Source organism: Rhopilema esculentum, chromosome 16 (genome assembly GCF_057945365.1).
Source record: "Rhopilema esculentum isolate cy_ngs chromosome 16, ASM5794536v1, whole genome shotgun sequence".
NCBI lineage: Eukaryota > Metazoa > Cnidaria > Scyphozoa > Rhizostomeae > Rhizostomatidae > Rhopilema > Rhopilema esculentum.
Genome location: NC_142830.1, coordinates 1239790 through 1267165, shown reverse-complemented (window position 1 = coordinate 1267165; position 27376 = coordinate 1239790). Strand labels below are relative to the sequence as shown.

General features: G+C 34.8%; 2 protein-coding genes across 4 annotated transcripts; both read right to left on the bottom strand.

The window, feature by feature from the left end:
* Nucleotides 1-2532: 2532 nt before the first annotated feature.
* LOC135682174 (uncharacterized) lies at nucleotides 2533-14932 on the bottom strand. 2 transcript variants are annotated; one of them, XM_089113110.1, is made up of 8 exons: nucleotides 12559-14932; nucleotides 10585-10915; nucleotides 10035-10152; nucleotides 9515-9622; nucleotides 7986-8096; nucleotides 6898-7008; nucleotides 5003-5107; nucleotides 2533-3379 (listed from the first exon to the last, which is right to left on the bottom strand). In XM_089113110.1, exons 1-8 carry the CDS (start codon nucleotides 12594-12596, stop codon nucleotides 3351-3353), a joined length of 951 nt encoding a protein of 316 aa, XP_088969236.1. In that variant the 5' UTR covers nucleotides 12597-14932; the 3' UTR covers nucleotides 2533-3350. The 2 variants fall into 2 exon arrangements, with proteins under 2 accessions (XP_088969236.1, XP_088969235.1); XM_089113109.1 differs by lacking the exon at nucleotides 2533-3379 and having other exon boundaries at nucleotides 3396-5107.
* A 74-nt stretch (nucleotides 14933-15006) lies between these two features.
* LOC135682103 (uncharacterized) lies at nucleotides 15007-26990 on the bottom strand. Of its 2 annotated transcripts, XM_089113108.1 has the most exons (7): nucleotides 26540-26990; nucleotides 22223-22325; nucleotides 21866-21979; nucleotides 21330-21443; nucleotides 20804-20917; nucleotides 20079-20192; nucleotides 15007-16775 (listed from the first exon to the last, which is right to left on the bottom strand). In XM_089113108.1, the coding sequence occupies exons 1-7, from the start codon at nucleotides 26864-26866 to the stop codon at nucleotides 16702-16704; spliced, it is 960 nt and encodes a 319-aa protein (XP_088969234.1). In that variant the 5' UTR covers nucleotides 26867-26990; the 3' UTR covers nucleotides 15007-16701. The 2 variants fall into 2 exon arrangements, with proteins under 2 accessions (XP_088969234.1, XP_088969233.1); XM_089113107.1 differs by lacking the exon at nucleotides 15007-16775 and having other exon boundaries at nucleotides 16784-20192.
* Between the last annotated feature and the right edge of the window lie 386 nt (nucleotides 26991-27376).

The window sequence follows — 27376 nt, the reverse complement described above, 5'->3', positions numbered from 1 at the left end:
CTCAGCTGTTTTCTACTATCTGCATATTTGTTTCAACGCATTTTTTTTCCATTCTGAAAAGAAATTAAAGTGAAAAGCTAGCAAAATTGCAATAAATAACGTAAATGGCATTTCATGCTGAATGGGAGGGAATGAGCTGTGCACCCTTTAGCGTGCAGCGCAAGATTGTTTGCAGCTCTGAGTTTCATATTTAATGCGATCATTGGATGATAGTTTATGCAGGGGCGTAACTGGACCAATAAGTTCGGTGGGGGGGGGGGGGGGAGAGTTTCTGCCCTGCAAAACTGAGTAGTGCCCTGCACACGTCAAAACAGAGGCTCGTCCATAGGTTGCTAGTCGATGCTTTACCAGTGTATATTTTTCTTTATCACGGATAAATTCCTAAGCAATAAAAACAACGTTGAAACTTAATTGCCTATGCAATTTAATTTATCTACGTGAGCGTAAATCAGAAGTGAAGTTCGATTTTTCCTTGAAATAAAGCTCGCGACAAATCTAATTCTATTTCCTGATCAAAGATGTGCATCTCTCTTCTCTCGAGCACGCCATGTTTATAAATCCAAAATATATACATTGCAATAATACAGAAAGCGGTTTACTGAATAAATGCGAATAATAGACAAGTAAAATAAATAAACGTAAATAAGTTAGTTAGTGGATCAAACAAAATCAATTGGTATATAAACAGTTCGTTGTCTTATTTTTTCATACACTGTTTTAAAAGTAATAGAAAAAAGTTAGGCTTGCACAAGTTATCTAAAGCCCTCTTCAAAAGTCGATCTCTAATGCGCCAAACTTATCAAGTACACGAGAAGTGTGACGTTTGAATCAATTGAGTACGGCAGATTTTGTCAAGTACGACAGAAACAGTTTTGTACGGCAGTTCTTGTTGAACTTTGCGCTGGGAGTTCAACTCTGTTTCAACTTCTAACACTGTGGGTTAGCAAAATTGACTTCGTCGTCAAGAAGCTTTACAGTTTTTGTTGTTCAAGCACCAAATATTGTTGCATTTGTACCTGGTAGTTTTCGGAGAGATCTTATTGTTGCTGCTTTTGTTTACAACATGCTTTTGGTTGCTGTCAGCAATAAAAATTTGAAAAGGTCTACTTGAAATCTTCTTGATACGTTCATAGCGAGTCTTAATCTGAATTCGGCTACTCAATGTTTTCTTCTACTTTCTGCCAACATACTATTCATCAACATGAATGTTGAGTCGAACAAATATGGTATGAAAAGTAAAAAAAGTCATGCGGTGATTCTAGACTGCTTTCTAAATACAACTGTAAAGGGCGTATAAGTGTCGCTAGCCATTACAAAACTCATTAAAAGATGCAGAAAGAGATGTGAAGGAATTATCTCTAACCAATATTATCTGATTTATCAATTAAGAAAGAAGCATTATCAATTTGATTGAAGACATTCTTTTCTTTACTTTAAAAAAACTATTTTTTGTACTCAATTTTGGATCTAAAAATCACGTTGATTGGTAATTCAATTTGTCTTCAGCTGTGATTTTGGTGTTATCTAGAGAAAGGAGGCTGAACATTGACTTTAGTTGGGAAGTTCCAAAGTCATCTTTTTCAATGTTAAAATACTTGCAGTTAGGATGATTCAAGCTGGTTCCACGGAGGTCCTGGAGTCCTTAATCGTTGATTTCTGCAAATACTGACCATTGCAGGTGGTGGCTCTTGATGCACAATTTTTAAATGTGCAGACAATTGTATTGCAGTCTTCGAATTCTTCACACAGATAGCACAAAGTTTGATTGTAGAAACTTAAACAAACCAGCCTGAAATGATTTTTTATCTCTCTGTTAAAAAGTTGGCTTTTCGTCAAATTTTATGTTTTGTGTAACTAATTGTTTCTGTCCTAGTATCAAATAAAAATCATTCTAATAATAAAAATAGGTTTGTGTTTGTCAACGGCTTTATGGAGGAAGCATGCTGAGACTAGAAAGGCCAATTTAGTAAGACTAGGGCTGTAGAGGAACCAACTTGAGGTTGGGCAAATATTTTTTGTCTTTGAATGCTTTACAACTTCAAGCATCTTTACTCAACAAGTGAAAGGTATTGGCGAGCATGGCAAAAGAGGTCGCGGTGAAGAAATTAAGAAAAAATGAAAACAGGATTAATTTCAAACCCTCGCAGTTAATTACTTTCATTTGTTTTTGCATGCCTATATAATTATTTACATTTCCTTAGAGTTGTGGTTGGAGCTAATAACAGTATTTTTCTTCCTGAGCAACTTGCCATTCTTTAGTATACCCATTTCAATGGAAAGGTTGTCACAGTTTTATTGTGTTTTTGACCAAATGTAAAGAAAGTTTTAGGATGGTAATAAACAGAAATTTTTGATCAAAAAACAGAAATACTTAGCATCTGTATTTAAAGACATCAAAATATAAATTTGCAGAGTACCAGCCAGATTTTCTAACGGTCTGTGGCTCTCTTTAAAATTTAAAACGGTGCATTAATGTAAAAGTGAACGAAATTCTGCGTTTTCGCCAATCTTGCGTTATCCTCTTCATTGCATGTTTATCCTATACATGGATGCCTTGGTCTTTAGCTCATGTGCCAAAAGCATTGCTGGTACATTTGAAGCTAATTTGGAGACTATTGCATATTTTTGCGTTATAATTTGGAAAAGACAGCTGCTTTAAGCTTTGCAGCCTTTTCGTCTGCCTGACACTACTTTGATAAGTGTACCTCTTCGATTTTCAAAAGGATCAAAAATTTCTATTTGGCCTTAGTAATGAGAGGAAAGAAACTTCTGCCGCTAGCAATAAGGTTTTGAATTCATTAAATATATCCCTTGCTGCCAAACTGCCTGTGCAATGCATGATTTCTAATTAGTTCACAAAACATCTTAGTGTATATATTCCTAAATCGATTCTTTTTAATGGTGACTTTTATTTACACGATGTACAAAGAAACCACAGCTGAGTATTATTTTTACGTAAACATGACGTACAGTTTGCGACACTGAAATCATAAGTTTATGCTTCTTCAATCCAACAACTATTTTGAAGGCAAATAATAAGGAAAGCATTAAATGATTTTGGAGCGAGAGTTAAACTCTTGGCAAGAAATTTAGGAAGAAGCTAAAGTATTGTGCAGAAGGTTGTAAATAACATTTTTATACAAATAATTCTAAAGGTGCATTTGTATCAAGACTTCTTTTGTGTAGAAAATTCTGTTGTTAGAAAAAAATACGCAAAAAGCAAACAATGTGTGAAATAGGCAATCCAAGAAATTAACTGTAAGTCTTTCAAATTCAAGACAAGCAGCTCTATTTCCACTTGTTCAACGCTGATGTTTAATTTCATTTCTTTGTTTCACTTTTTATCTTCTTTATTTTCTGCCACAAGTGACAAAGCATTCTGTCAAAAAGAAGCAAATTATTTGAATTATGGTGAAAAAAATTACATTCTATCAGAGTCACATATTTCGGACATTGTATGACTGTTGAAAATATTTCAATGATGATAAAAATTTAAGGATTTCACATACGTTTTCTTTCACCAGTAGTGTTAGTATCATTGGGAGTCCTAATTGTTTGAGAGCATAAAGAACAAAAGAGGTTTCTATTGGAAACAAGGGGTTTTGTTACATTTTTGGAGAGGGACCTACCCCTCGTAAATGTCACCTTTTCTGTATTCCAAGTTTTATATCACGTCACAAGAAGCGTAAGGAAACCAGAGTGACCCATTTCGAGAGAAAGCTTGAAAACTAGAGGGTTAATGGTCGAGTTTGATTATATCTAACATGTTTTTTAACTGCCTCTTCCGAGGCTTAGGACCATTAATGTTACTCTTGATGACGTCAACATTTAGTAGAAGTTATATATGCTTATTTCTATATGGGATTCCTATGTTTGTCAAGATATTCGATATCATGTGTTCGTCAAGATGTTAAACTCAAAAAGCATTGTGTTCAATTTGTTAATTATAACGTGCCATAATATCACACTACGATGAAATCACATGATTTGAAACACGTTGCGCTTCACAATGTTACACTTTTGAATGGGTACCAAAATGCATATTACACCGGCATTTGCTACTATCAAATGCCCAACATATACTTGAGTACAACGTTCAAGAACATGTTCTCAGATGCAACTTGTACATATAAACAGAATGCCAGACATTTTATCGCCTGCAGGTCAATGCTTTTTTAAACATACAATCAATTATGTTCCTTTCTCGCAGCTGTAAACTGAACCTTGTACACCTAGCGACTAAAAAGTTTTTTTTGCGTGCAAGTAAATGTTCAACTGCAAACTTGATGATGCAAAACAATGGAGGAGGCCTTTCCATGGACTCACATATTTTATTGATAGCTGAAAACTATTTGAAGCTTCTTGATTCACAACAGTAGAACTTTCTAAACGGCAATGTTTTAATACATGTAATTTTATGAGACACCATTTATTATTCCTTGTGCTTCTTTAAAAAATAATGTGTGAGATTTCTTTGTGAAGAGATCCTAATTTGAGTTTGGGGTCTTTTCATCAGAAACGGTGACTGTTTCAATTAAGAAGATTCGTCGTTACTCCTCTCCAATAGTCACGATCTTCAGCTCCTCTTATGCACTGCTCAAAGTTTAACATTGTCCATTCCATTATGTTCTTCATCCACGATTTTCGGGGACCTTCCCTTGGTTTTTCGCACATACAATGATTTTTGCATTTTCCTTCAAATAATGATTTTAGCATTTTTTCTTTTCTTATTAAATGTCCAAAATACTGCGTCTTTCTCATTTTTATGTTCTTTTCTAGTGACAGAACTTTTTCATTTACACGTTTTAACACCTCTTCATTTGTAGTGTGATTTGTGTATGAGATCCTAAGCATTTTTCGACACATCCACATTTCAAAGCCGCACAGACCAGTAATGCAAGTAGACAAGTAGAAGATCACATATAATTTATGCTTATGAACATCTTTTATACAACCATAATAATTCAAAGACCAAGTATTAAAATAGATTGGGTTAACTTACGACAGTATGTTCCTGTTCTAGGAAATGGGCATTCACATTGAAATCCGTTGTTCAAGTTACGACATGTTCCATGTTCGCAAGGGTTGCTGGCACATTCGTCAATGTCTGAATTAATTAGAGAGAGAAAATGATATATTCACTACGACATAGTTCAGGTGAGAACTTGAGAGCAAAGTTTTTAAAATGCGTGGATAGAGAAAAGTCTTGTACTTTACCCTTCACCTCCATGCCTCCATTTCACCAAAGCTTACAATGTTTGATTTAATTTAAATTTTTAGTGACAAAAACTCGAAACAAGCACTATCCAGAACACTTTTTGAATGTAATATTTAAAGGGGAGATATCGAAAAATAAAACATATTGCAATGTATTCAAAGCCAAATATGCGATCTCGTTGTCTTGCAACTTTTCAAGCTGTATCATTTAAGAATTCTACATCAACATCTCAGTCTAATCGTGTTTATAAAGCAGCATCGATCAAGACGGTTACAATATGTATTTATCATAATTATTGCCTGATAACTCCTTAAAATTGTTTGTCTACCAAAGGTCAGTTTAAGGACAAACCTTTTGGTTTAAAAAAACCTAAAAAACTTGCTTTACTTCTTGCCTTAGTACTATCATATTATAAAACAGAGAACATATTTGTAAAAAAAATGGTCTGGCACAGTTAATGAAAAATCATTGTTTTTCTCGCCTTGCTCACAACTAGCCCAAGTCTACCCACTGCTGCACGTACATCTGTATCTATTGGCCAGGTTGTTGCATATTCCATTGATGCATGGGCTGCTTGAACACACGTTGTATTTCAACAGCCCTTTTAAATTTATTGCATTAACGTAAGACGTTACATTTGAAAAGCATTGTAAACAAAATGCTCACCAAAATAAATGAAGAAGATTTTTATTGCTTTGAAAGCAAGTACAAGTTAAAATTTCAAAATTTTTAAGTTTTCCATATTTAGTTGCAGTAGACCAAACAACAATCCATTTTTTTATTTTCGACATCTTTTCAAGGAAATTTCTGTCAGCGTTAAATGACCTACCATCGCTTCCATTCGTAAAATAACATGACAATGATTTACACAATTTGAAATAATATATCCACAACTTTTTTTTGCTGTACAGAATTTGAGAATGGCTTTGAAAAAAGCAAACATTTTATGACATACTAAAAGCTTTTTCGTCTGACACTCCTCAGAGCATAAAACGTCAGAATAAGGGTCCAAAATACCACGATGAAAAATATATACCCACTTCCAAAAAATATACCAAAAAAGTTATGTCATTTATGAATGTACGTGACAGTGTGATTCTGGCTACGTAGGACGCACAACCCAAAGATTGGGGGATAGAATAAAACAGCATAGGCAGGGAATTTTCCACTACAATTTAAGGACCTGGGTAACCAAACATTTTATTGCTTAGAATGAAAGTATATATGTAAGGGGTCAAGATTGTGAGTTGGGACATTTTGGAAAATTGGTTTTTGTCACGTGACAGTGATGTAATTGGCCGAGCGACAAGTCACGGTCTAAAAAGTAAACTTTTCGAATTTTAAATCTAAATACATTTTTGGATTGCGTTGAGAAAAGTGGGGGGTCTAACAAAAGTGGAAATGAATTCCTTCTGCCTACATGATAGCGGTTTTTCATGCTTATGTAGATAGATTAAACGATTCTGTGAAATGAAACACCAATTCGGTACTGCAAAAAATCTTAAATATATCTTTAAAACATTTAAGTTTTTTGCACAATCTGGGTTTTTCAGAAAGTGCTGCACGATAAGAGAATCGCATGTTTTAATTGTTCCATTAAGTCCATCCTTAAAATAACCCGATTGTTTAAACAGGAAAATTAATAACAACATTCTAAAATGATCGCATAAACAACTGACCTTGGTCACATCTACTTCCTGTCCAGCCATCGTGGCATATACATTTATATCCATTAACCAGGTCAACGCAATTTCCATTGACACATGGGTTGCTACTGCATTCATTGACATCTGTAAAAACATTACAAAGTGATAGTAAACATTAGAACAAGTTTTAGATGTTGAAATTTATGCACTTTTAATATGATTGTCAAATTTTTGTTGCAACTTTATAGAGTAAAAATACCTTTCAAATGCTTTGAGTTAAGAACTTCAAATTGGACTTTGGAAATAACACTTTGAAACAAACTTAAGCTGCAGAAACATACTCTTCTGAAAAACACTTTTAGATTCTATACCTCTAAAAATTACTAGCAATTTTCAATTTAAAACTTAAAAATAGTATAGAAAGATCAAATAAAGTGCCAGGTACAAAGATAGCCATTTGATGATACAACGATTACACAATTTAATCTTGGACAACCCAAAACTATCTGAGAATGTCTAATACTATTTCAAAGATTATTGGCCATTTTTACGTAATTTTCTATTTGTTGTATTCTTGAGCATCTTTTTTATCCAGGAAAGGATTATAAAGAATATCCTTACCAAAATATACAAAGAAGATTCTTGTCAATTGCTTTGAAAAGAGCAAACATTTTAAAATATACAACAGCTTTTCATCTGACATTGTTTGGAACATGAAACGTCAAAACATAGCAAAACTATACGCTAGGAAATAGATATACCCACTTTGGCATCGAAATTGGAAAATGGAAACACGATCACGTTGCCTATTGAAAAAATTACCAACGGAGTCTTAAAGTGAAAATGAATTCCTTCTGCCTACACGATAGCGGTTTTTCATGCTTATGTAGATAGATAAAACGATTCTGTTAGATGAAACACCAATTCGGTACTGCAAAAAAACTTAAACATGTCTTTTAAACATTTAAGTTTTTTGCACAATCTGGGTTTTCCAGAAAGTGCTGCACGATAAGCGAATCGCATGTTTTAGTTGTTCCATTAAGTCCATCCTTAAAATAACCCGATTGTTTAAACAGGAAAATTAATAACAACATTCTAAAATGATCGCATAAACAACTGACCTTGGTCACATCTACTTCCTGTCCAGCCATCGTGGCATATACATTTATATCCATTAACCAGGTCAACGCAATTTCCATTGACACATGGGTTGCTACTGCATTCATTGACATCTGTAAAAACATTATAAAGTGATAGTAAACATTAGTACAAGTTTTAGATGTTGAAATTTATGCACTTTTAATATGATTGTCAAATTTTTGTTGCAACTTTATAAGGTAAAAATATTTTTCAAGTGTTTCAGATAAGATTTTTAAACTAGGCTTTGAAAAAAAGGAATTTGAAAAATATTTAAACTTCAGAATCATACTTTTTTCAAAAACACTTTTAGATTCTATTGCTTTAAAAATTGCTTATAATTTTCAATTTAAAACTCAAAAACAGTAAAAAATGATCAAATAAAGTATAGGGTAAAAAGAGGACAATTTGATGACAAACATAACACCATTTTATTTAAGACAATCTTGAACTCTCAGAAAATATCTTATACTATTTCAAAGGTTAATGGCCCTATTTATGTTTTATTCTATATTAAAAGACTGTCAAGAAAATGATGATAACGTTTGAAAATTGATAAGAATTGTCGTTTTATTGAAAAGCCAAATGTATACAACTGCTGAAATTTAATTGAATCGGCGCATTTTCTTTCAGAATAACCAGCAATAAAACGTATGCACAGAGAAACTTTAGAATTATCAGAACTAAAAATAAAAAATGTAAAAACCGTTCAAAAATTGCATGAAAATCCATCATTGTGTTTAGCTTGTTTGTGCAAAGCTTTACACCAAAGAAAATAAAATGCTCGTATTCTTATCAAGGAGGGGAACCAAAACCTTTTAGACAAAAATACCCTAACCATTTGAAATCAATAAGCCCTGTTTTTAGCTGCAAAACTCTCCGACAGCTTTTTGGCGATACCTACACATTTAGTTTAGACGTTAAATGTTCAAATCACCTCTAATGTCAAAATTTATGCCATCAATACTAAAAAACTTTGCAAGATATGTATTGAAAATTAACGAAGCAGTAAGAGCATAAAGTACCCACTGTCGACCCTTGTTTCTTTACCAAGATGAGTGCCTACATAAACTCACATTTCATGTTTTATGTTTAAACTTGCTTAACATAGATAAAGGCTACTTGAAAGTAAATTGAGGTAAATCTCAACTCGATGTCAAGCAACATCAGGAAGAAAAAAGTTTTTGTATCTGAGCTATTTTTATCTGGTTTATCTATATTTCTGTTTGTCAAGACGATAACTCATATTTCTTTATATATCTTCATATTTCTTGGCTGCAAAATTATATTTCTTCTTTATCGGAAAGAGCAATTTTCTACTGTTTGCTTTGAAAAATGGCACAATCCTTGTCTCAAAAATATAAGTATCAATACTAAAAATAAAATAAATTTCAATTATCTTTTATGTTCTAAAGCCATCTTTTCGCTTCTCAAAAAACCACTAAAATCTATATTGTCAACTAATTCGTGTACCCTTAGATTTAGGGAGGATTTTCACGTATATGCTACTTACTTTGTTGGCAGAAGGGCCCCTCAAATCCAGCTGCACAACGGCAAATTTGGGCACTCTCTTCTTCACATATCCCTCCGTTTCGACAAGGATGACTTGCACATCGATTGCCTTAATTTCACATAAGAAAAATATGTTATTGTTTTTATAGTTTCACCAAAGTGGAAATTGATACATCAGGAACAGCCCTGTATTAGTGATTTATTTGTTTTTACAGCGGTATACAAAGAAATTTTATCATTTTATAATTTTTCAATATATCGCTAGTGTATAAAAGCAGATGCTGAATATTTGTTACTGTTTAGACAATTTTTTACAATCTATAGTAGATAATGAAGTAGTGATAATCAAAAGCAGGTAAATTGAATTCTTAAAAAACAAATGAATTAATTTGACGAATGTAGAGGAATGCATTGCTAATCTCGACACAACAAGTATTGGCAGTTCCTTCTTTGTAAGGAAGGGATAGCAATAGAAAAATTAATCGATAAGATTTTCCAGAATTGTGTTAATTGGATCATACAGTGAAGTCCTTTGATATTTCCGACGCATTTGAAACATTGATATCCAGGACAGCTGCATGTATCCAGGCAGATTTCGTCGTCTTTGCAAGGCTTCTGACTCTTGCAAATGTGTCCAATCTAGTCAAAACAATTTCTTTACATAAGTTTGCTTGAGAACAGCTTGTATGGAAGAGACAAAGAGTAGTTTTATACTTCATAGAGTAACATGAATGATATGTCATTTATTTTTAGAAATATACAATGAGAAAATCAAGTGCAACGTGACATTTAAGGAAATGCAGCTCTCACTTTTGAGGTGGCTCGAATCGTCTGTCCATCAAAAACTGGCCAATCAATGATCGTTATACCAGTCACTCACTCACTTGCCTTTCAGCCAATAGGTGATTGACAAATGGATTATTTCATTTGCCTTTAATTCCTGTTGTCAATGATGCTTTATCTCCTGCTATCATCAAATTCATTTAGCAATCACAGTACAAATAAAAATGCCATGAAAAGATAGTTGTGAAAACATATCTTTTCCCGGTATCATTCTTTTGATCCACTTACATTCCGATCGGAGAAATTAGTTGAATGAAAATTCCAGTTTCCATTAGCAGTAAGCGTTTTATTATCTAGGACATCGTGGCTGGACATTGAATTCAGTTGGCAAGTTCCATAGTCGTCTTTTTCAATATTAAAAGACTTGCAACTAGGATTATGCAAGCAGTATCCATAACAATCCTGGAGTCCAGCCTCCGTGAATTCTGCAATTAATGATCCCTGCAGCCAATAGCCTCGTTGCACAATTTTGAAATCTGCAACCATTTTGCATGGTAGTCGCAAAATTCTGCATTGAGATGGTATGAATATTGACAGGCAAAGTAGCAGATAGAAATACCTGTGACAATAAATGACAATGAAAAATATTTAAGACATAGGTCTTTAAAAAGAGACAAAAAGCATGAATACTTACAAAAAGTTCAATATTCAGTTGAAATTGTTTTGTAGCTAAATACTTTGACAGCTTTTTATTCAAGAAATGAAGGTGCTGTTTATTGTTTTGGTACGTAATTGAAAAGAGGTATAACATTTGTTTATTTAGCCTGTCTCCTTACAGTTTTAACCGTAATTCACATCGCTTTCCTCCATAATTTGGCACTGATTACGAAAACCATCCTTACATAGACAAAAAAGGATAAAGTCAAAAACATTTCGTATAAAATTTGACTTATCAGTATATGTTCCTATCTACTCGAAACAAAATAGTCAGTCAGAAGATAAATTTCAAGGGTTTTGGTTGATGGTCCTGTCAAAATTGGACCACACTAGTCTGAAAATATTTACTTGAAAAAAAGAGAAGCATGACCTGTTCAAAATGTCCAAATGAAAATCCACCTCACATATATTTGCTCTTATATAGTATGATTGATATTTAGTTTGCCTTCAAGGCATTTGGCACAGGTAAAAGTGACTTACAGCCACTCGACCATGAGCGGCTGACGAATCAAACTGCGCACAGAGAAAAACAAGTGAACAGTTTCCGCCTTTCTGCAAATCTTTGAAATCCTAGAGCAGCGCGCAGTGGTTTTCACGTGAGCGGTTTTCAATACCTTTTTTGTGCGCGTGCTCTGATCAATTTGGCCTTTTTGGATAGTTATTTTTGGATTCGCTGTACTTATTCATTTTAAATGCCTTTAAGTAACTTTTGTTTGTCAGATGATGCAACTATGCTTATTCTCATGTACCCTGTACTTTTTCTCATATAACAAAGTAGAGCGCACATAGCAAGATGAGGAAACCTCAGCGATATTTCAATATTGCTATTTTTTCTTGTTTTTTCAGATTATTTTTCCACAAGCTATCTTTACAATGGGCGAGCCAGCCCTTTTTGTGCATGCCCTATTTCAGAGTCATTTATATTAAACTTGAAGACAACAGAAGATTTCAAATCTGATGCAAGGCATGCAGGTCATGGAAAGGGAGCACATGGACACAGAAAGGTACAAGGAGAAGGATATTGTTTTATATGGCTAAGTAGATACAGCCAGCCGGAAATTCTATAATGTTAGCTGCAAATCTGCCAACGATTTTCCAGTGAAATCATGATTCAAAGAACCTAAGCTCCATCTCAGCAGACGGCAACCAAACGATTATCTAATACAAAATATCAACAATTATCCACTTGAAAAGAAGTCAAAAATATATTTTCATATACAATAACGATCAAGTGAACAACAATGGTGCAATCATTTTAGAAAACATTTTATGATATTATTCTTTTTATCTTTTTTAGGCTTTTGCTACCTTTTTAGGCTAGACCTAGCAATAGGAGATGATATTTTCACTTTTTACTTTGAAATTTTCTTTTTCTTGAAGAATCAAATAGTGCAGCAATCGGGTGTAAATATCGGCTGATGCCAAAGTTCGAAACATTTATCAAATTCCTTTTGATATTGAAAATAATAGGTGCTTGTTATGAGCGCTTCCTTGACTACAAGACAGAATTCTTTCATCTTTGAATTTGAGTTCCAAGAAACTTACAAAATCATTTTCCAAGATGTTCCCAAACCTTGAATCATCCTTCTGATATTGCTCTTGCCTTCTGATATTGCTCTTGCCTTCTGAAATTGCTCTTGCCTTCTGATATTGCTCTTGCCTTCTGATATTGCTCTTGCCTTCTGATATTGCTCTTGCCTTCTGATATTGCTCTTGCCTTCTGATATTGCTCTTGCCTTCTGATATTGCTCTTGCCTTCTGATATTGCTCTTGCCTTCTGATATTGCTCTTGCCTTCTGATATTGCTCTTGCCTTCTGATATTGCTCTTGCCTTCTGATATTGCTCTTGCCTTCTGATATTGCTCTTGCCTTCTGATATTGCTCTTGCCTTCTGATATTGCTCTTGCCTTCTGATATTGCTCTTGAAAGTAGTTGCTTCCAACTGCGCCAAGCTGTGCCCAACAGAGTAAATTCTCCTAGAGATAATACATGTAACACCTACCAATAAAATGTAGCACCTGTTTGCTGTGAAGTGAAGACTGGCTGCGGCAAGACGTCCTGTACGATTCATGTAATTTGCCAATAGTACTGATTCATGGTGGCCAAATTGAGAAGGCGACAGTAATTCCATGCATTAACAGGCTAATTAAAAATACCTTATTGCAAGGTTAAGCGTAGTGTGCTTGTGGCTATGAAAGATAAGAGCCATCGCTGGCAAATTCTGTTGACTAAGGGTTACAAACAGGAGGATTTATTATATCAAATCTCAACAAACTAGACCAGGCAAATGCTTGATCAATGAGCACGAAGCATCTAAAAAAGTCTTCTTTAAAATTGTGTGTCTTGTTATTTGTTGAGTTTAAAGAGAAAAGCGAGATAACAGTCGGCATAAACAGCAATCGGCATAATATCACTCAGAAGTTTATTGATTGGCCAATAGTTGATTGACACATGACTTAATTCTTTAAAGTATTTGTCGATTGCTTTTACATTTCAAACTATAACTCTGTTATGAAATACAATTTGATTATTTCTGTTTGCATAATCGAAAATAAAACATCGAACAATACGCCTCGATGCAAGAAATTTCAAGGGTTGCAATGTTCTCAAACTTACAGGAAATGATTAATGCACAATTTTTCGCAGCTAATTTGATTTTAGTTCAGTTTAGTTAAGTTTTTATCTAAAATTTTACTGTATACATACATCTGTTGCAAATTCACATTTATCAAAGTTTAAAAAGTATAAACAATGTCAAGGGAAGTTAAGCTATATAAACATTACAGAACAAATACATAGAAGAGAAACAAGCTAGTATTGTAAACAGGGATTTATCTAAAGGAAAGAGCATCCCCCTAGTAATTACATGTGTTTTGATCAAATTGTAGTGCCAAAGGTAAGGCGTTTTGAGTCATTCACAGAAAAAACATCTATATATGGACTAAGTAGAAAAATCGTCATTGGTTACTGTGTTGTATTGTAAAAAGATCTTAAGATTTTTTTAAAAGGTTATTTTGAAGGAAAATTTTGAATTTCTACATGAATAAAAGAAACAAGAAAGCTGCATAAGATTTATGTAATAACTTGCATAACATTGGAATAACATCAATTTTTTATCAATACGGAATTGTTTACACAACACCTGTGAATAAAATTTCTGCAATAACGACCTTCTATTGTGAGTTCTCAATCTGCCTGATTAGTAAAATCAAATATCTTCGTTTTGATATTCACACCGAGAACAAGGAAGGTTCAGCATCATAGGTCAGCATTTGATGGTATCGGGCAAACATTTTGGCATTGAAACAATGGTAAGGAAGTTCATCCTTAAGTAAGGTGACGAAGATTCTTTCAAAATCTTTTAGGAGATTTATGACATTACCAAATCGGTAATCAATGCCACTTTTGAACATATCCTTCGCCATCAAACTATCCACAGCTGTAAAATTTTCCAAATTCATTACGTACAATTCTTGAAAAATATGTCACTAGGATAGAAAAATCCTCCCCCTTTCTCTCGATTTTAGCATTAAAAATGGAAGAGTTTCAAATGAAGAAGAAAGCATGGTAAAAACACAATATTTTAGGCTTTCACATAAATGATGATCTGTTAACAAACTCAAATACAGATTATTTGCAGCATACTTTTGCCCTGTCAATGGCAATTCAAAACGTCGATAAAAACAACAAAATACAAATTGCCATGCTATTATTATACACAAAGATACTTTCTTTATCATATACAAGTTATTTTTTTCAGACACAAACTATTTAAATAAATGCATAGCCCATTGAGAAGGTCTGTTTTCACACGGGCCTACCATACTTTCGCACCAATAAACTTAGAAGTTAACACCGGGCCCGCATCAATAATCCTAAACTGAGCCATAGATGTAATGAATGTTTCTTGTTACCACCACCCCCCTCCCTTTCTACCCCCCCCCCCTCCCCCCCCCCCCCTCATCGTGGTAAAAAATAGTTTACGTTGTTTTGCTTGTGAATTTTGGCTCAATGTATTTGTTGTAATCTACAAGCCTATCTACAAATGGTTTAAGGTTATTTAGATCTTTTAGTTAGTGAAAAATTGGAGACCATGGCCCCCTTGATCCCCTCGTTTGCGCGGGACCTGTGACACATTTATACTTTTCTGTTAAATAATCAATGTCGTTTAGCATTTTGTACCTGTTGTACACCAGATATGAAGAATTATGCTCCAAACGCAAATAAAATACTGTTGCTTGTTGCAATCAATATTGAAATTCACCTGATCCTATTTTTCATTCTAAAAGAGGGGAAATAGCAATTGGGATATTTTTAATTAATAAAAAGTAAAGCTCAAATTTCTTCTTAATTGTTATTCAAGTGTCGTCTCCCTAAGAAGATGTAGACAAGCATTAAAGCATATTACACCCTGATACTCCAGATGTTTCAATTATACTGTCCTACAAAATGATTTTTGTTGAGCAAGAAGTTCATCGCTATCCTTTCAAACTGGTTTTATTCTTAAGTTTTCCTGAATGCAACTTACCCTGATTAAAAAAACCAAATATATTCTGGTTCGGAAGCAGAAGTTTTTTCGATTCTTTGCTCCTCTCTTCTATTTCCGCTCGCAAATTTACATGGCTCTGGTTATCAAAGTGAGGAAATGTTCTGGCTTTGATGTCTAAATGGCTAATTGCCTTTCAAAAACAGCACGAAGATTGCGTTTTTGGTTAGATTGTAGGCAAATGTATGCAGCTAATCGAAAAACATTTCATTATGTCCAACATTGAACAAAAAATGTTTGAAGATAAGTTTTTGACCCCGTTTACACGAGACCTGGACAAGATCGGATCCAAAAGTATCCGGATACTTTTGGATCCGATTCCTAAAATGGCGATGCGTTTACATGGGATCCGATCCAGAACCATTTGCGTTTACACGGGAACGGATCCAGATGAATTCAATTGGTTACGCGCATGCGTTTTTCGAAAATTTGCGGGCATATGACGTTTTCAGAACTTCGTGCGTGATCAAAACACAGTTCAACCTGAACATGGAAGGAGGTAACGCTAAAACGGGGCAGTTTTCGTGGACTGAAGAAGAAGCTGCGCTACTTTTACAAGTAGTATTGGACTAAAAGCTGCAAAGCTTGCATGGGGACAGGATTGAGAAAATATGAGGACAAAGTACGATGACATATCATCAAAGCTTCGTAATAATTCTTCAACACAGTAGTTTGTTTATGTTCGGTTTTCTGGCGCCAAAGAGCCACAGATTACATATTCAAACTACCTTGAATTGAAAAATATTCTGTCTCACTTTCGGCAAAAAACATAGACGGATCCGATCTGGACCAGATCCACCCACCCGTGATTTACACGGGATCCGGTCCGCATCGGATCCATACGGGATCACCTCTGAAATCCGATCCTAAAAGTGATCGGATAGTTCCCGTGTCAACGCAAGGCCTATCCGTACTCTTTTGGATCCGATCCGGATCGGATCCACTCTCGTGTAAACGGGGTCTTTGTGTCCATTGTCGATAAATTGTTCATATCTTAGCGAACTATTGTAATTTCATGATTTTTTTTCGATCTCCCAGTCTGTAAAAACAGTTCAAGAGCGAATTATTCGAAAATTTTATTGTCTTTGTGCATCAGTAAACTTATCTTGACAACCTCTTCAGATCTTTTGTGCACTTGAATTCTACTTTCGTTTGCTCCACCAAGGTTTTGGTGGTGGCGGCGGTGGTGGAGGTGGCGGAGGTGGAGGTGGTGGAGCTGCAAAGTAATGACAATTATTGGTTTGATTATTGGGATTATTTCAATTGATACGATATATAATCAAAACACTAATACGAATAAGATAGAATTTATTAAGTTTCTCAAAGGCATGGGTGCAGTGGTTAGTAGGTTGGGCGGCTCAAAAACGCTACAAATGGACAAGAATCTTCAATTATCTGTATTTTGATTGTAAAATTTAAGAAAACTGCTTTATATTAGCTGATGTAAATAGACTTTTCACAGTCACATGCTTCTTTCTTTGAACTTAAATAACAGCAAACGTGAGTGTATAGCTGTGAATGATCCAGAAGGTAGGCTCCTCCTGCGCATTGCAAATAGGGAGACAAAAAAATGATGCTGCTTGGATACCCTCTTGGATATTATACAACACTGCTTCCATGAAAGAGTCTATAGCGTGAATGGCCGAATCAGGACTTTGTTACATAATTGGAAGAGAACGTTCTGTAACCCCACCCTAATTAACATGAATCTACCAGCCAGCATGGTTTAAGAACGGCTCTTGATAGATGCTAGCTTGAACTAGCCCCGAAGAATGCAGATTGGTGTAGATTAAGCCAATCAGAAGGCAGTTTTTATTTGAATAATAGGGCCATAAGAAGTACTTGATAGGTGCATTCTCTCCTAGTCTGGGGCTAGCCCCAGAAATCAGTAGACAGTTTATGATACACGTTTTGCCTGGTTTTCAAAAGAGACGCGGGACCTAAACAAACTAGAGAATGGGCTCATAAGGAAAATAGAAAGTAGTGAACATGCCAAAATTATATCGGATGTTTATTTTATTGAAGAAAGTAAATCTAGAGCTCATTCTTGGAAATCTTTGGTGGGGCTGAACCCTACTAGCCTCGATGCACGAGCCGCAACTGGCTTTGGGGTTCTATCTCGTTTTGTCTCTCCTTTACCGAAAAGCAATTCTTCTCTATAAGCAACACTGCTATGAAAATGCCTAATTTTCTTAGCACGCGCAGAAGTCGAAATCGTAACGAATTTAATGGTTTGATGCTATAAACAATTTATTCGAACATTCAAAGGCTGTAAAGATTTCAGAAAACCTCACACAAAGCCTGTTATGATAGGCTTTGTGTTTTCATCGCTTTGATCTATAGATTCACTCATTCTAATATTGACATGAAACTTGGAAGGTCTTGCAAAGCTATAGAATAACTTATTTATAGCTGCAAAGTTATAGCTGCAAAAAATCAAGCAAAGAACCGAATTAGGATGGGGACTAAAAATGAATGAACATTCGAATAAATATCAATTGAAGACCTACAATCTAATAATCAAAGATTAAAAAATTTTGTACTGTTGGGTTATTTTAAAATCTGATCTTAACATTTCCGGGAATTAAGTGCTTTTAACAAAGAACGACTGTAGATTTGAAAAACTTTCAAACTTAGCTGGTCAAAATGAGTTTTATCAGAATTTACATTTACGTCTAGATTTTCAAAGAAAAGATATTTTTTCTTTCTACCTCCATCATTCTACCACGAAATATTTGTTTGCAGTTTTTTAATTGGGATGTTTCCCTTTTCTTAGCATAAATCGATTATCGATAAAATCAAACTTCTAAGTGTTTTTGACGATACTTGCAAAGAACAAGTCTGTTGATTATTAGTTTATCTCATTCTAATCTCGAAAAAATTTTTCCGAGCGGTTTCTTTTCCTTCCACACCTAATTTTTCTATTTTAACGCGTCTTTGAGAGTTTGTCGGTTAAATAATAGACCTTGTAAGCCATTTTTAGGCCATAGAAAATGCAAATCTCTTTTATTTGTTTTAGCGCCAAGGTATTCTGGATCAGGTTTCTTGATCTATTTTCTAAGCCAAGTTGTTGCTCGTTGTAAAACTTGGAAAACTACCGCTTTCTTCAAGCAAATTCCCGTGTTAAATTTTCCTTCTGTCTTTTGTGTAAAAACAAACTAAACAAGAGGATATTGAAAGGAATAATAAGCACAATAACCTACAGAATTATCGACTACATCTCATTCTCCTTTTTTCTAAAATACCTTACTTTTCTCTGGGCAATAGTGGGGGCATGGCTCCCCACCCCCTGGTTTTACTGGCCCTGTCCCATATAACATTTGGTCACAGAGCAACAACTAAAGGCTTTACATATGGAGGGTGACTTTTGAAAATAGGCGATTCAAGACGAAGAAAATTCGAAAAAGGAACTAGATTATCTGCAACATGCTAAAATGAAACTTGACGTTTTATTCATGTTGTCGTCATTGTCAGAAATAAGAATATTTAAGATAAGTTAATATATAATAAAATGATTTTTTTTGCTTTTCCGCTTTCAATCTGAACTCGACCTTGGCCACATCCAAATAGAAATTCCAATATTGTTGGAATTATATACTACAACCGACAGTGTCTGTCTTAGGCTCTTTCCAAACGTTGAGCTTCTCATGTGAAGAACTAAATTTAATTTGGTGCAGCATCCAGCACCTGGACCTGTTTGCTGCGACTCCCGTTTCAATCGCCAAACCTAAATGTGCTGCTCGCCCGGCTTAAGTCCATTGATGTTTTTACTTCCGTTTCTGCAGAGTCAGATTCAAAATCTGATTCAAATTCAGATTCGGGTTTGCGCGTAGGTTGAAGATTCGAAAAACTGCCCAGTCGTCTCAACCATTTTTGGAAACAGAATCTAATTCCTATTGAAGATATTACCATACTAGTAGCTACCATTTACAACAAAAATCAGTTAAATATCATTTCTCGTTTTTTCTGGAAAAAAGGGGTTTATACTGACTGTTAGCTGCTCTGCATAAAGGGGCAAAAATGATCGGCGCTCACCCCCGTCTTAAATATAACTGGAAACAGAATTTAATTCCTATTGAAGATATCACCATACTAGTAGCTACTATTCACAACAAAATCAGTTGAATTTCTTTTTTTGTCTTTCTGGAATAACGGCGACCGTTAGCGTAAAGGGGAAAATCTGCAGTCATATTTTAGAAAATTCAATGAAAATTTCAGTAACAGGTTTAAAAATTTCTGTGGAAGAGAAAAACTTTTGTGAGATTAATTTCTGTCTCCCCTACTTTATCGAAAGAAAATTGCACCAAAATTTTTGGTACTTAATGCTAATTGCGCTAGATGAAGCTGGCTAGAAATATGACTTTTTCTCACTAGTAGCAAGAACCTTTTTGTAGCAATTGTTGTCAAGTAGTGTTTCTAAAAAGCCTTTGCTTTTATTTATATTTCAAGTCCAAGATAAAAAATATTATTTGATATCTATTATGCACAAAAAATAGATTGAAACTATGTGCATCGCTACCTGTCTCGCATCTTGTTCCGGTGTAACCATTTATGCAAGAACAGGAATAATAATTGACATAATTGTTGCATCCCCCTCCATTATAGCAAGGATTGCTTGCACATTCGTTGATATCTGTATCAAAAAAAGCATAAATTTCATTACATATTTGTAACACTCAATTACACACTAATCCACTTCAGGTAAGCAAAAAGTTAAAAAGTTAAAAAGTATGAACAGTATAAAAGGAAGTTAAATTATATAAACTTTACTGAAAGTGAATTCAATTCAACATAAAAATACAGCGTAGAAAATCAAGCTAGTATTGTACACAGGGAAATATTTAAAGGAGCAAACTCTCTCAGTATTTTATAAACTAGTTGAGGAGAAAGCACCCCTAGTAGACATGGTTGGTTTAGTTTGTACTGCCAAAGGCATGAAATTTTGCGCGAAAGAGCAGTAGGAACAAAATTCATATTGTGAAGAGGGGAGGGTGGGGGCTGCCCATTGTTTTGCTCCCATTCAGGACATTGTTATAAAGAAAGTATGAAACACCATGACAATTATGAGTGGGTCTAGTTCCCCAGCCCCTTTCCGCTTTCTACGGCCCTGGTCTGTAAGTTGTTTTGGGTCCTCCAAAGATAAAGGCAATCTAAATTTAGCCTAATTTGAAAAAATCTTCATATCAAATATCATTTGATATCTATCTTGCACAAAAATTCAATTAAAATTATTTGCATCACTACCTGTCTGGCATCTTGTTCCGGTGTAACCGTTTGCACAAGAACAGGAATAATAATTGACATAATTATTGCATCTTCCTCCATTATAGCAAGGATTGCTTGCACATTCGTTGATATCTGTATCAACAACAAAAACAAAAAGTTCATTTCTTACCTTTAGGACTCAAGCTTTAAAAGTATGAATAATGTAAAAGGAAGTTTAATTTTATAAATTTTACAGGATATTACTTAAATTCAACGAACAAATACTAGGTAGAGAAAAGGTTAGTATCGTATACAAGGAATTATTTGAAGAAGCGAACTCTCTATATTTTATAAGCTAATCGACGATAGAGCACCCCATTAGTGAATTAGACACGTTTTGTTTTATTTGTAGTTGCAAAATTATGAAATAGTCTTTAAGTTGTTTTGAGTCCTCGAAAGAAAAAAAACAATTTAAGTATAGACTATTTTGAAAAATTCGTCATATCAAATATAATTTGATATCTATCTTGCTCAGAAAATCGATCCAAGATATGTGTATCATTACCTGTCTCGCATCTTGTTCCGGTGTAACCATTCACGCAAGAACAGGAATAATGATTGATGTTATCGCTGCATATCCCTCCATAATAGCAAGGACTGCTTGCACATTCGTTGATATCTGTATCAATAAAAAAATATTAATAGACTCCATCACACACTTAACTACTTCAGGTAAGCTTTAAAAGTATGAGCCATGTAAAATAAAGTTCAATTATATTAACATTAAAGGAAAGGAAGTCAATTCGATAAACAAAGAAAAAAGTAGAGAAATAAAGCTAGTAATGTACAAATGGGATTATTTAAAGGAGCAAACTCTCTAAATATTTTATAAAATAATCGCTTTGAGAAAACCTCTTGGTAAGTTAGACGCGTTTTGCTTGGCTTTTACTGCCAAAAGTAAGAAATTTTCTGTGAGTTTCCTTGAGTCATATACAGAAAAATAACATCTAAGTACAAACTAATTGGAAAAAATGATCACAACAAATATCATTTGATATCTATCTTGCACAGAAAATTGACATGAAATATGTGCATCGCTACCTGTCTCGCATCTCGTTCCGGTATAGCTATTTTTGCAAGAACAGGAATAATGATTGATATTATTGTTGCATGTTCCTCCATTATAACAAGGATTGCTTGCACATTCGTTTATATCTGTATCAATAAACAAAGTAAAATTTTCATTACTTTTTTGTGACGTCAGCTTATGTTTGAACTTTAAATAATCCATTGCAATTGTTTGTGATATAATTAGTCAATATTTAACATAAAAAATTGCTGAATGCTCAAAAAAATTCATGATTTATAACTGATTATGATGTGAATGATATGCGTTCCAAATCTTTTAATTAGCTTTTTAATTGTTAAAAACACTGATTCAAAATGGCAGATTCTTACCAATACATTTGAACCGTCTGTTCTTCTCACACACGTCCTGACATATATAGCCAGCTGCACATGCTGTAGAGTCCACACTCAGCACCTGACAGCCAGGAGTTACCTACAAATTATTAGAAAATTCAGTTGAAAATTGGTGAGTGACCTTATATTGCACTTAAATTTTTGAATAAATGTTCATATTGGAAATATATTTGTGTATTTGTGTGTATTTTTTGTTGCTCATTCTCGTCGCATTGCGGTGTTTCTTATTTGCTATATTTTAATCGATTTTTCGCAGCATAAGCTCCTTCGGAGTCCGTCGAGCAGCCTGCTATCTTGACCTTTTTATTTATTCACACATTGAAAATATAAGTCGTCATTTCCATAAATACGGGCCGTCATTTTGTCATTAGTGCTGTTGATAAAGGGATAATATAGTACCGAAGTGATGACATCATAGAAATTTTGTTTTAGAGTTTTTCAATTTTTAACCAAATATCCTGAAAGGATATTACCAAACACTTCTAAATGTTCAAAACAAGTTTAATGTGTAGCAAATATGGCCACTCTGTGATTTGGTCAGAATAACAGCAATCCGTTAGGAAATTTGAAATCTTTCATTGGGCGTATTTCGCCCAATTTTCAATATATCTAACTGCTTTTGAATGTTAATATATTTATGAAAATAGTTAATTATGAATTCATTTATACTATGTCACTTCAATTATTGTCTATTGATATGGATGCTATGTGGTAAAGGAAGTCAGGGTAAGCTAGAGAAAATTAAAGGCATTGAGTCATGGAATATAGGCCTTCCCTATAGGGGGTCATTTGGTTTCGGCGTGATCGTTGCTGTTTCACGTGATATTGGCATCCGTTGTTGACAACTTGCTTTTGATGGAAACTGTTTTGTTTATCAGTACGAGGTGAGTTCATGTGACCAGTTTGAGGTCAACCAATAGCATCGCAGTTATGAAAATCGTGACTCAGCGGATTTTGGCATTTTGGGTATACCCAATCCATTTTATCATGACTCAATGTCTTTAACGAGAGGGCGTTAAGACTAGCCTATTCGGACTATTCATCTTCTTACAAAGATTTACTTGCTAACTCAAAAGAAACTACCATACATGTCCAATCAGTTAGAATAGAATTTTAGCGCTCGAAGTTTATAAAACACTTAACAACCTTAATCCTGTTTTCATGAAAGACTATTTTGTACCCAAAACAACAGGTCATAACCTTCGACTCAAAACCCCCTTGACATTCCAAAAGCCAGAACTACCAATAATGGTATCAGATCATTAAGTTTTCAAGGGCCTAAAATCTGGAATTCACTCCCGGAATCAATAAAGACAGCACAAAATACTAGACAATTTAAGAATTTGATCAAAACTTGGTTCCTTGAAAACAAGTGCGCATGCTCATTTTGCAGTAAATGACCTGTCTTATGCAATCCTTGAAATTGCTTCATGTTAGTCTTAATAAGTGTATGTTCACTATTGTAGAAACTTACTTTAAATAATCTACAATACAATACAATACAATGTTGTGAGGTATATTTTGCCGGTCTTTCAGATGATGTGGTCAAAATTTAGAAATTCTGAAATTGGATTTTAGATGACGTCACACTCTTTGATATTACAGCTTTGTGCACCATTAATTTCTATAAGATTTTCTTGCCCTAATAGACAAATATATCGCAAAAATTTTGAGAAGACTACAAATGTGTCATAGAAAGGGAAGCAATTGGGGCATTTATATAGGCCAAGATGGTGCACTTGTTGCTTTAGCTGGTTCGCTGGTTCGCTGGTTCGCTGGTTCGCTGGTTCGCTGGTTCGCTGGTTCGCTGGTTCGCTGGTTCGCTGGTTCGCTGGTTCGCTGACTAAATATTGATTTCAAATGTAAGCACTTACATTGCCATAATCTATTCACTTTATTTCAAATTGAACTTTTACTTTCACATTTCGTAAAGGTTAATCTGAAATGTAAAAGTTTCCATAGGCATGCCCAATAGCCAATCAATTTTTGCATCTGATTTTACTTTAGGAAGTAAACGACGTCATTCAGATTGTAATGTTTTAAAAAAGCGCTCATTTTAAGGTGTTCCTTATTTTGGTGAGAAGAATACCTTCATGAGATTCTAAGTTGACATTAATATAAGCTTTTGGTTCTTGAAAAATGATAATTATAGTGGAAGAAGATGAGATGGTCCGCAATCTTATTCTAGAATTCTATCCTAACAAAAACTTTGCATAAAATCCATTTACGTGGAATGAAATATTTTAAATTTCCGTCATGGTTGATTTATAGGTAATAGCGCTGAAATCCATTCGGAGCATTTACCCATTACGTTTTCAGAGGCGGCGCTACATGGGATGTGAGGGTGACACCCCCCAAAATTCATGAAGTGACAATTTCCTCGCAGACACTGCATTTCTATTGGTTACTCAGCAAATTTTGTGGTAGGCTTCGGTTAAGAAATCAACGATAATCGATTAAATATTTGGATCTTTAATTTTCAATTCGATCTGATTCTCTTCGTTCCTCGGCACATTCATATTTTTTCTGTCAGTTGGCAAATTAAAGCCAGTAAAAGCCAAACGCCACATTACCACATTACAATGCTGCAGGATTTTCTGGAGTTAATAACGATTAACTCTTGGAGTTAATAGAAATAATTAGAGGTAGTTGTAGGGCAAGCGGTGATGCAAATTCACTCTTTCAACAACTTTATTTGACTGTTTATCGACTCTTTTATTCATAATTCCCAAAATAGTTTTTCATGAAAAATTTCCCTGCATCAACGGGTACACGATGGCGATTTATCGGGGTATTTTTAAGAGTTGCAGAAATCTCAAATTTTTTATGTTGACGGGGATTCGGCGACATTACGTGGACATCGTAACTCATTTAAAAACGTTTTCATGTCTACGTAAGCATCCCTGTAGCATCACCGTCCCTAGGACGGAAACGCGTCCACATCACTAACAATGATACAGAAATTAGGCAACATAGGCGCTTCCTTTGTTTAGTGGAAACTACTTCAGCGGCTCCTTGCAATCACATGACCCGCGCTAGCGAATCAAAATTATTATCAATCACCATGTCAACTCGTTGGAAACTGGCACAGCAACAGGATAACATTATTGATGAAATTCTGATGAATGGGACTCAAACTGTTCTGTTCTGCACGCTAAAAATCTACCTACCCAAATGTTCTCCTGGTCAGATATCTGGCGGTGGTGGTAAATATTTAATTTCCTTAGCCTAGAATCTATGTTTTCGTTTCGAACGGCGCTCTTTCTCTAACCTTCTCACATAAGTTAAAAGAAGTGGATATTACAGTGTATTCGAAGCAAGAAACGCTTCTTGACCGGATCTGCATTTTCATAATTTATCCGCCCAATGATTCGAGCTTGCTGAGGAGAATAATCGGCAATGCATTGTCAAGTTGTTGCCGTCTTATAAATGTTGTATGAATGTCAGGCTTAACAACGACACCAGGAGTAAGGTTATATTTTAAGGTGTTAAAAATTGCTTCAATGAGTGCATTTTCCAGCCAATTGTAAGCATCAAAATTCGAAAATCTCCCAAATCTTCCGCGATAACAATGATGCCTTCTCTGATAGCAACTTTATCGCCTGCTTGTTTATAAGTCCTGCCGAAATGATCTGGAAGCAGGCAGAAACCTATGCTATCTAGGTACAAATGGTTCCTTTCCTGTTTAATGATTGAATGAAGAGAGTTTTGTGATGTTGCATATGGCGTTATATCAGTCAAAGTTTTATCAGGAAAGTCTATCCCTGAATCTTTTTGACCATTGTCCCATTTCCGAAAATCTTCTACATACAGCCTTGCGCGCCTGTACTATTCCATCGCTGAGATCCTTATGTTTTCAAACGAAACGAGATATACAAACTAATTTTTATTTTTATTTCATTATGATGTTGCTTTAGACTGCCGCTATAACTACAATATTACAAGACGGTATTCAGTACTCTTAGGCTTGGAACAAAAGGTGGGGGTTTTAAACACAGGTCGACATTAAAAAAGTCCATTGATAAAAAATTTCACGATGGTGAATGTAAGCAAGAAACACAAAAGTAACAGTATTGTACCTAAAATGACGTCGATTGAGCCTAAGACAGATTTTTAAGAATTAATAAACGGGCGAGAGGGTTCCTTCAATTGTCGTCATCGGAATTTGCCTCTGTTTGATATAATCTCCTACTAGGCAACCTGGCACCGGACACAATTCTTGAGAAATTTTTCTAGCACCGTCCCTGGTCTTTTTGCATAACAAAGCATTAGTAACATGTTTAAGGAACTCACCGATTGACTAACTGGTTCATAATGGTTCCAGCCATCAGCACCAACTAAAGATCCAGAAGCTCGTGTTGATTCCAAAAGCTCACAGTCGTTTTGCAAAGCATTTGGTTTGAAATTGAATGACTTGCAATTCGAAACATCTAGGCAGTTTTTAAGGCAAGATGCTAGAGATTTCGAACTGTGTACTGCAATCAGCTGGTCAGCGACTTTTTTACCTTTATCTGTTATTTTAAAAATGGCATGTCTTCGACAAGGGCTTCTGTGTATATCATAACTTCCTTTATCCATGCATACCAATGAAAAAAGCACGAAGATGGTTAAGGTAACCATCCTAATGCATTGACAGCAAAATGAAATGTTACAGCGTCAACAGCCTTAATTAATGATTGCTTTTATTACTTCAATGAGATTGCCTCCGTTATTAACCATACACAGCTTCATTGACAAAATTACTACTAAGAATCTGTATGAGTACCTGTAACTAAATTCAAATAGCAGCAGGGGAGGATACCACTGATGTTTTTGCTAATTTCTGTACAGGCACAAAACACTACGTAACTCGAGAAAGTCATAACTGAGAACAGTTTTTTTTGCTGTGCAGAACTTGAAAATTGCTTCGTGTGGATAATTTAATTCTAATTTTGCAAGAGTAGGGTGAAAACTTGCTGGCAGGTGCTTAAAAGAAACACAAGAGGCGTGTGTTTGTTATGGAAAGTACTACTGAGTTTTATTATTCGTTTGATGAGTTTGATGGTATTCACAAGTGATGAATAGTGAATTTGATTTTCCTGGTGGCTGTTTCTTGACTGGGCTAATTATTCATGCAGCACTCAAAATAAT

Excerpts from the sequence above, each read along its gene's own strand:
- LOC135682174 (XM_089113109.1), bottom strand. The coding sequence starts at position 12,596 with ATGATTCAAGGTTTGGGAACATCTTGGAAAATGATTTT. Across the intron at positions 10,153-10,584 it reads CTAATTTCTCCGATCGGAAT|ATTGGACACATTTGCAAGAG; the intron begins GTAAGTGGATCA and ends TGTTTTGACTAG. Across the intron at positions 7,009-7,985 it reads AGGAAGTAGATGTGACCAAG|ATGTCAATGAATGCAGTAGC; the intron begins GTCAGTTGTTTA and ends ATGTTTTTACAG.
- LOC135682103 (XM_089113107.1), bottom strand. The coding sequence starts at position 26,866 with ATGGTTACCTTAACCATCTTCGTGCTTTTTTCATTGGTATGCATGGAT. Across the intron at positions 21,444-21,865 it reads CGGAACGAGATGCGAGACAG|ATATCAACGAATGTGCAAGC; the intron begins GTAGCGATGCAC and ends TTATTGATACAG. Across the intron at positions 20,918-21,329 it reads CGGAACAAGATGCGAGACAG|ATATCAACGAATGTGCAAGC; the intron begins GTAATGATACAC and ends TTGTTGATACAG.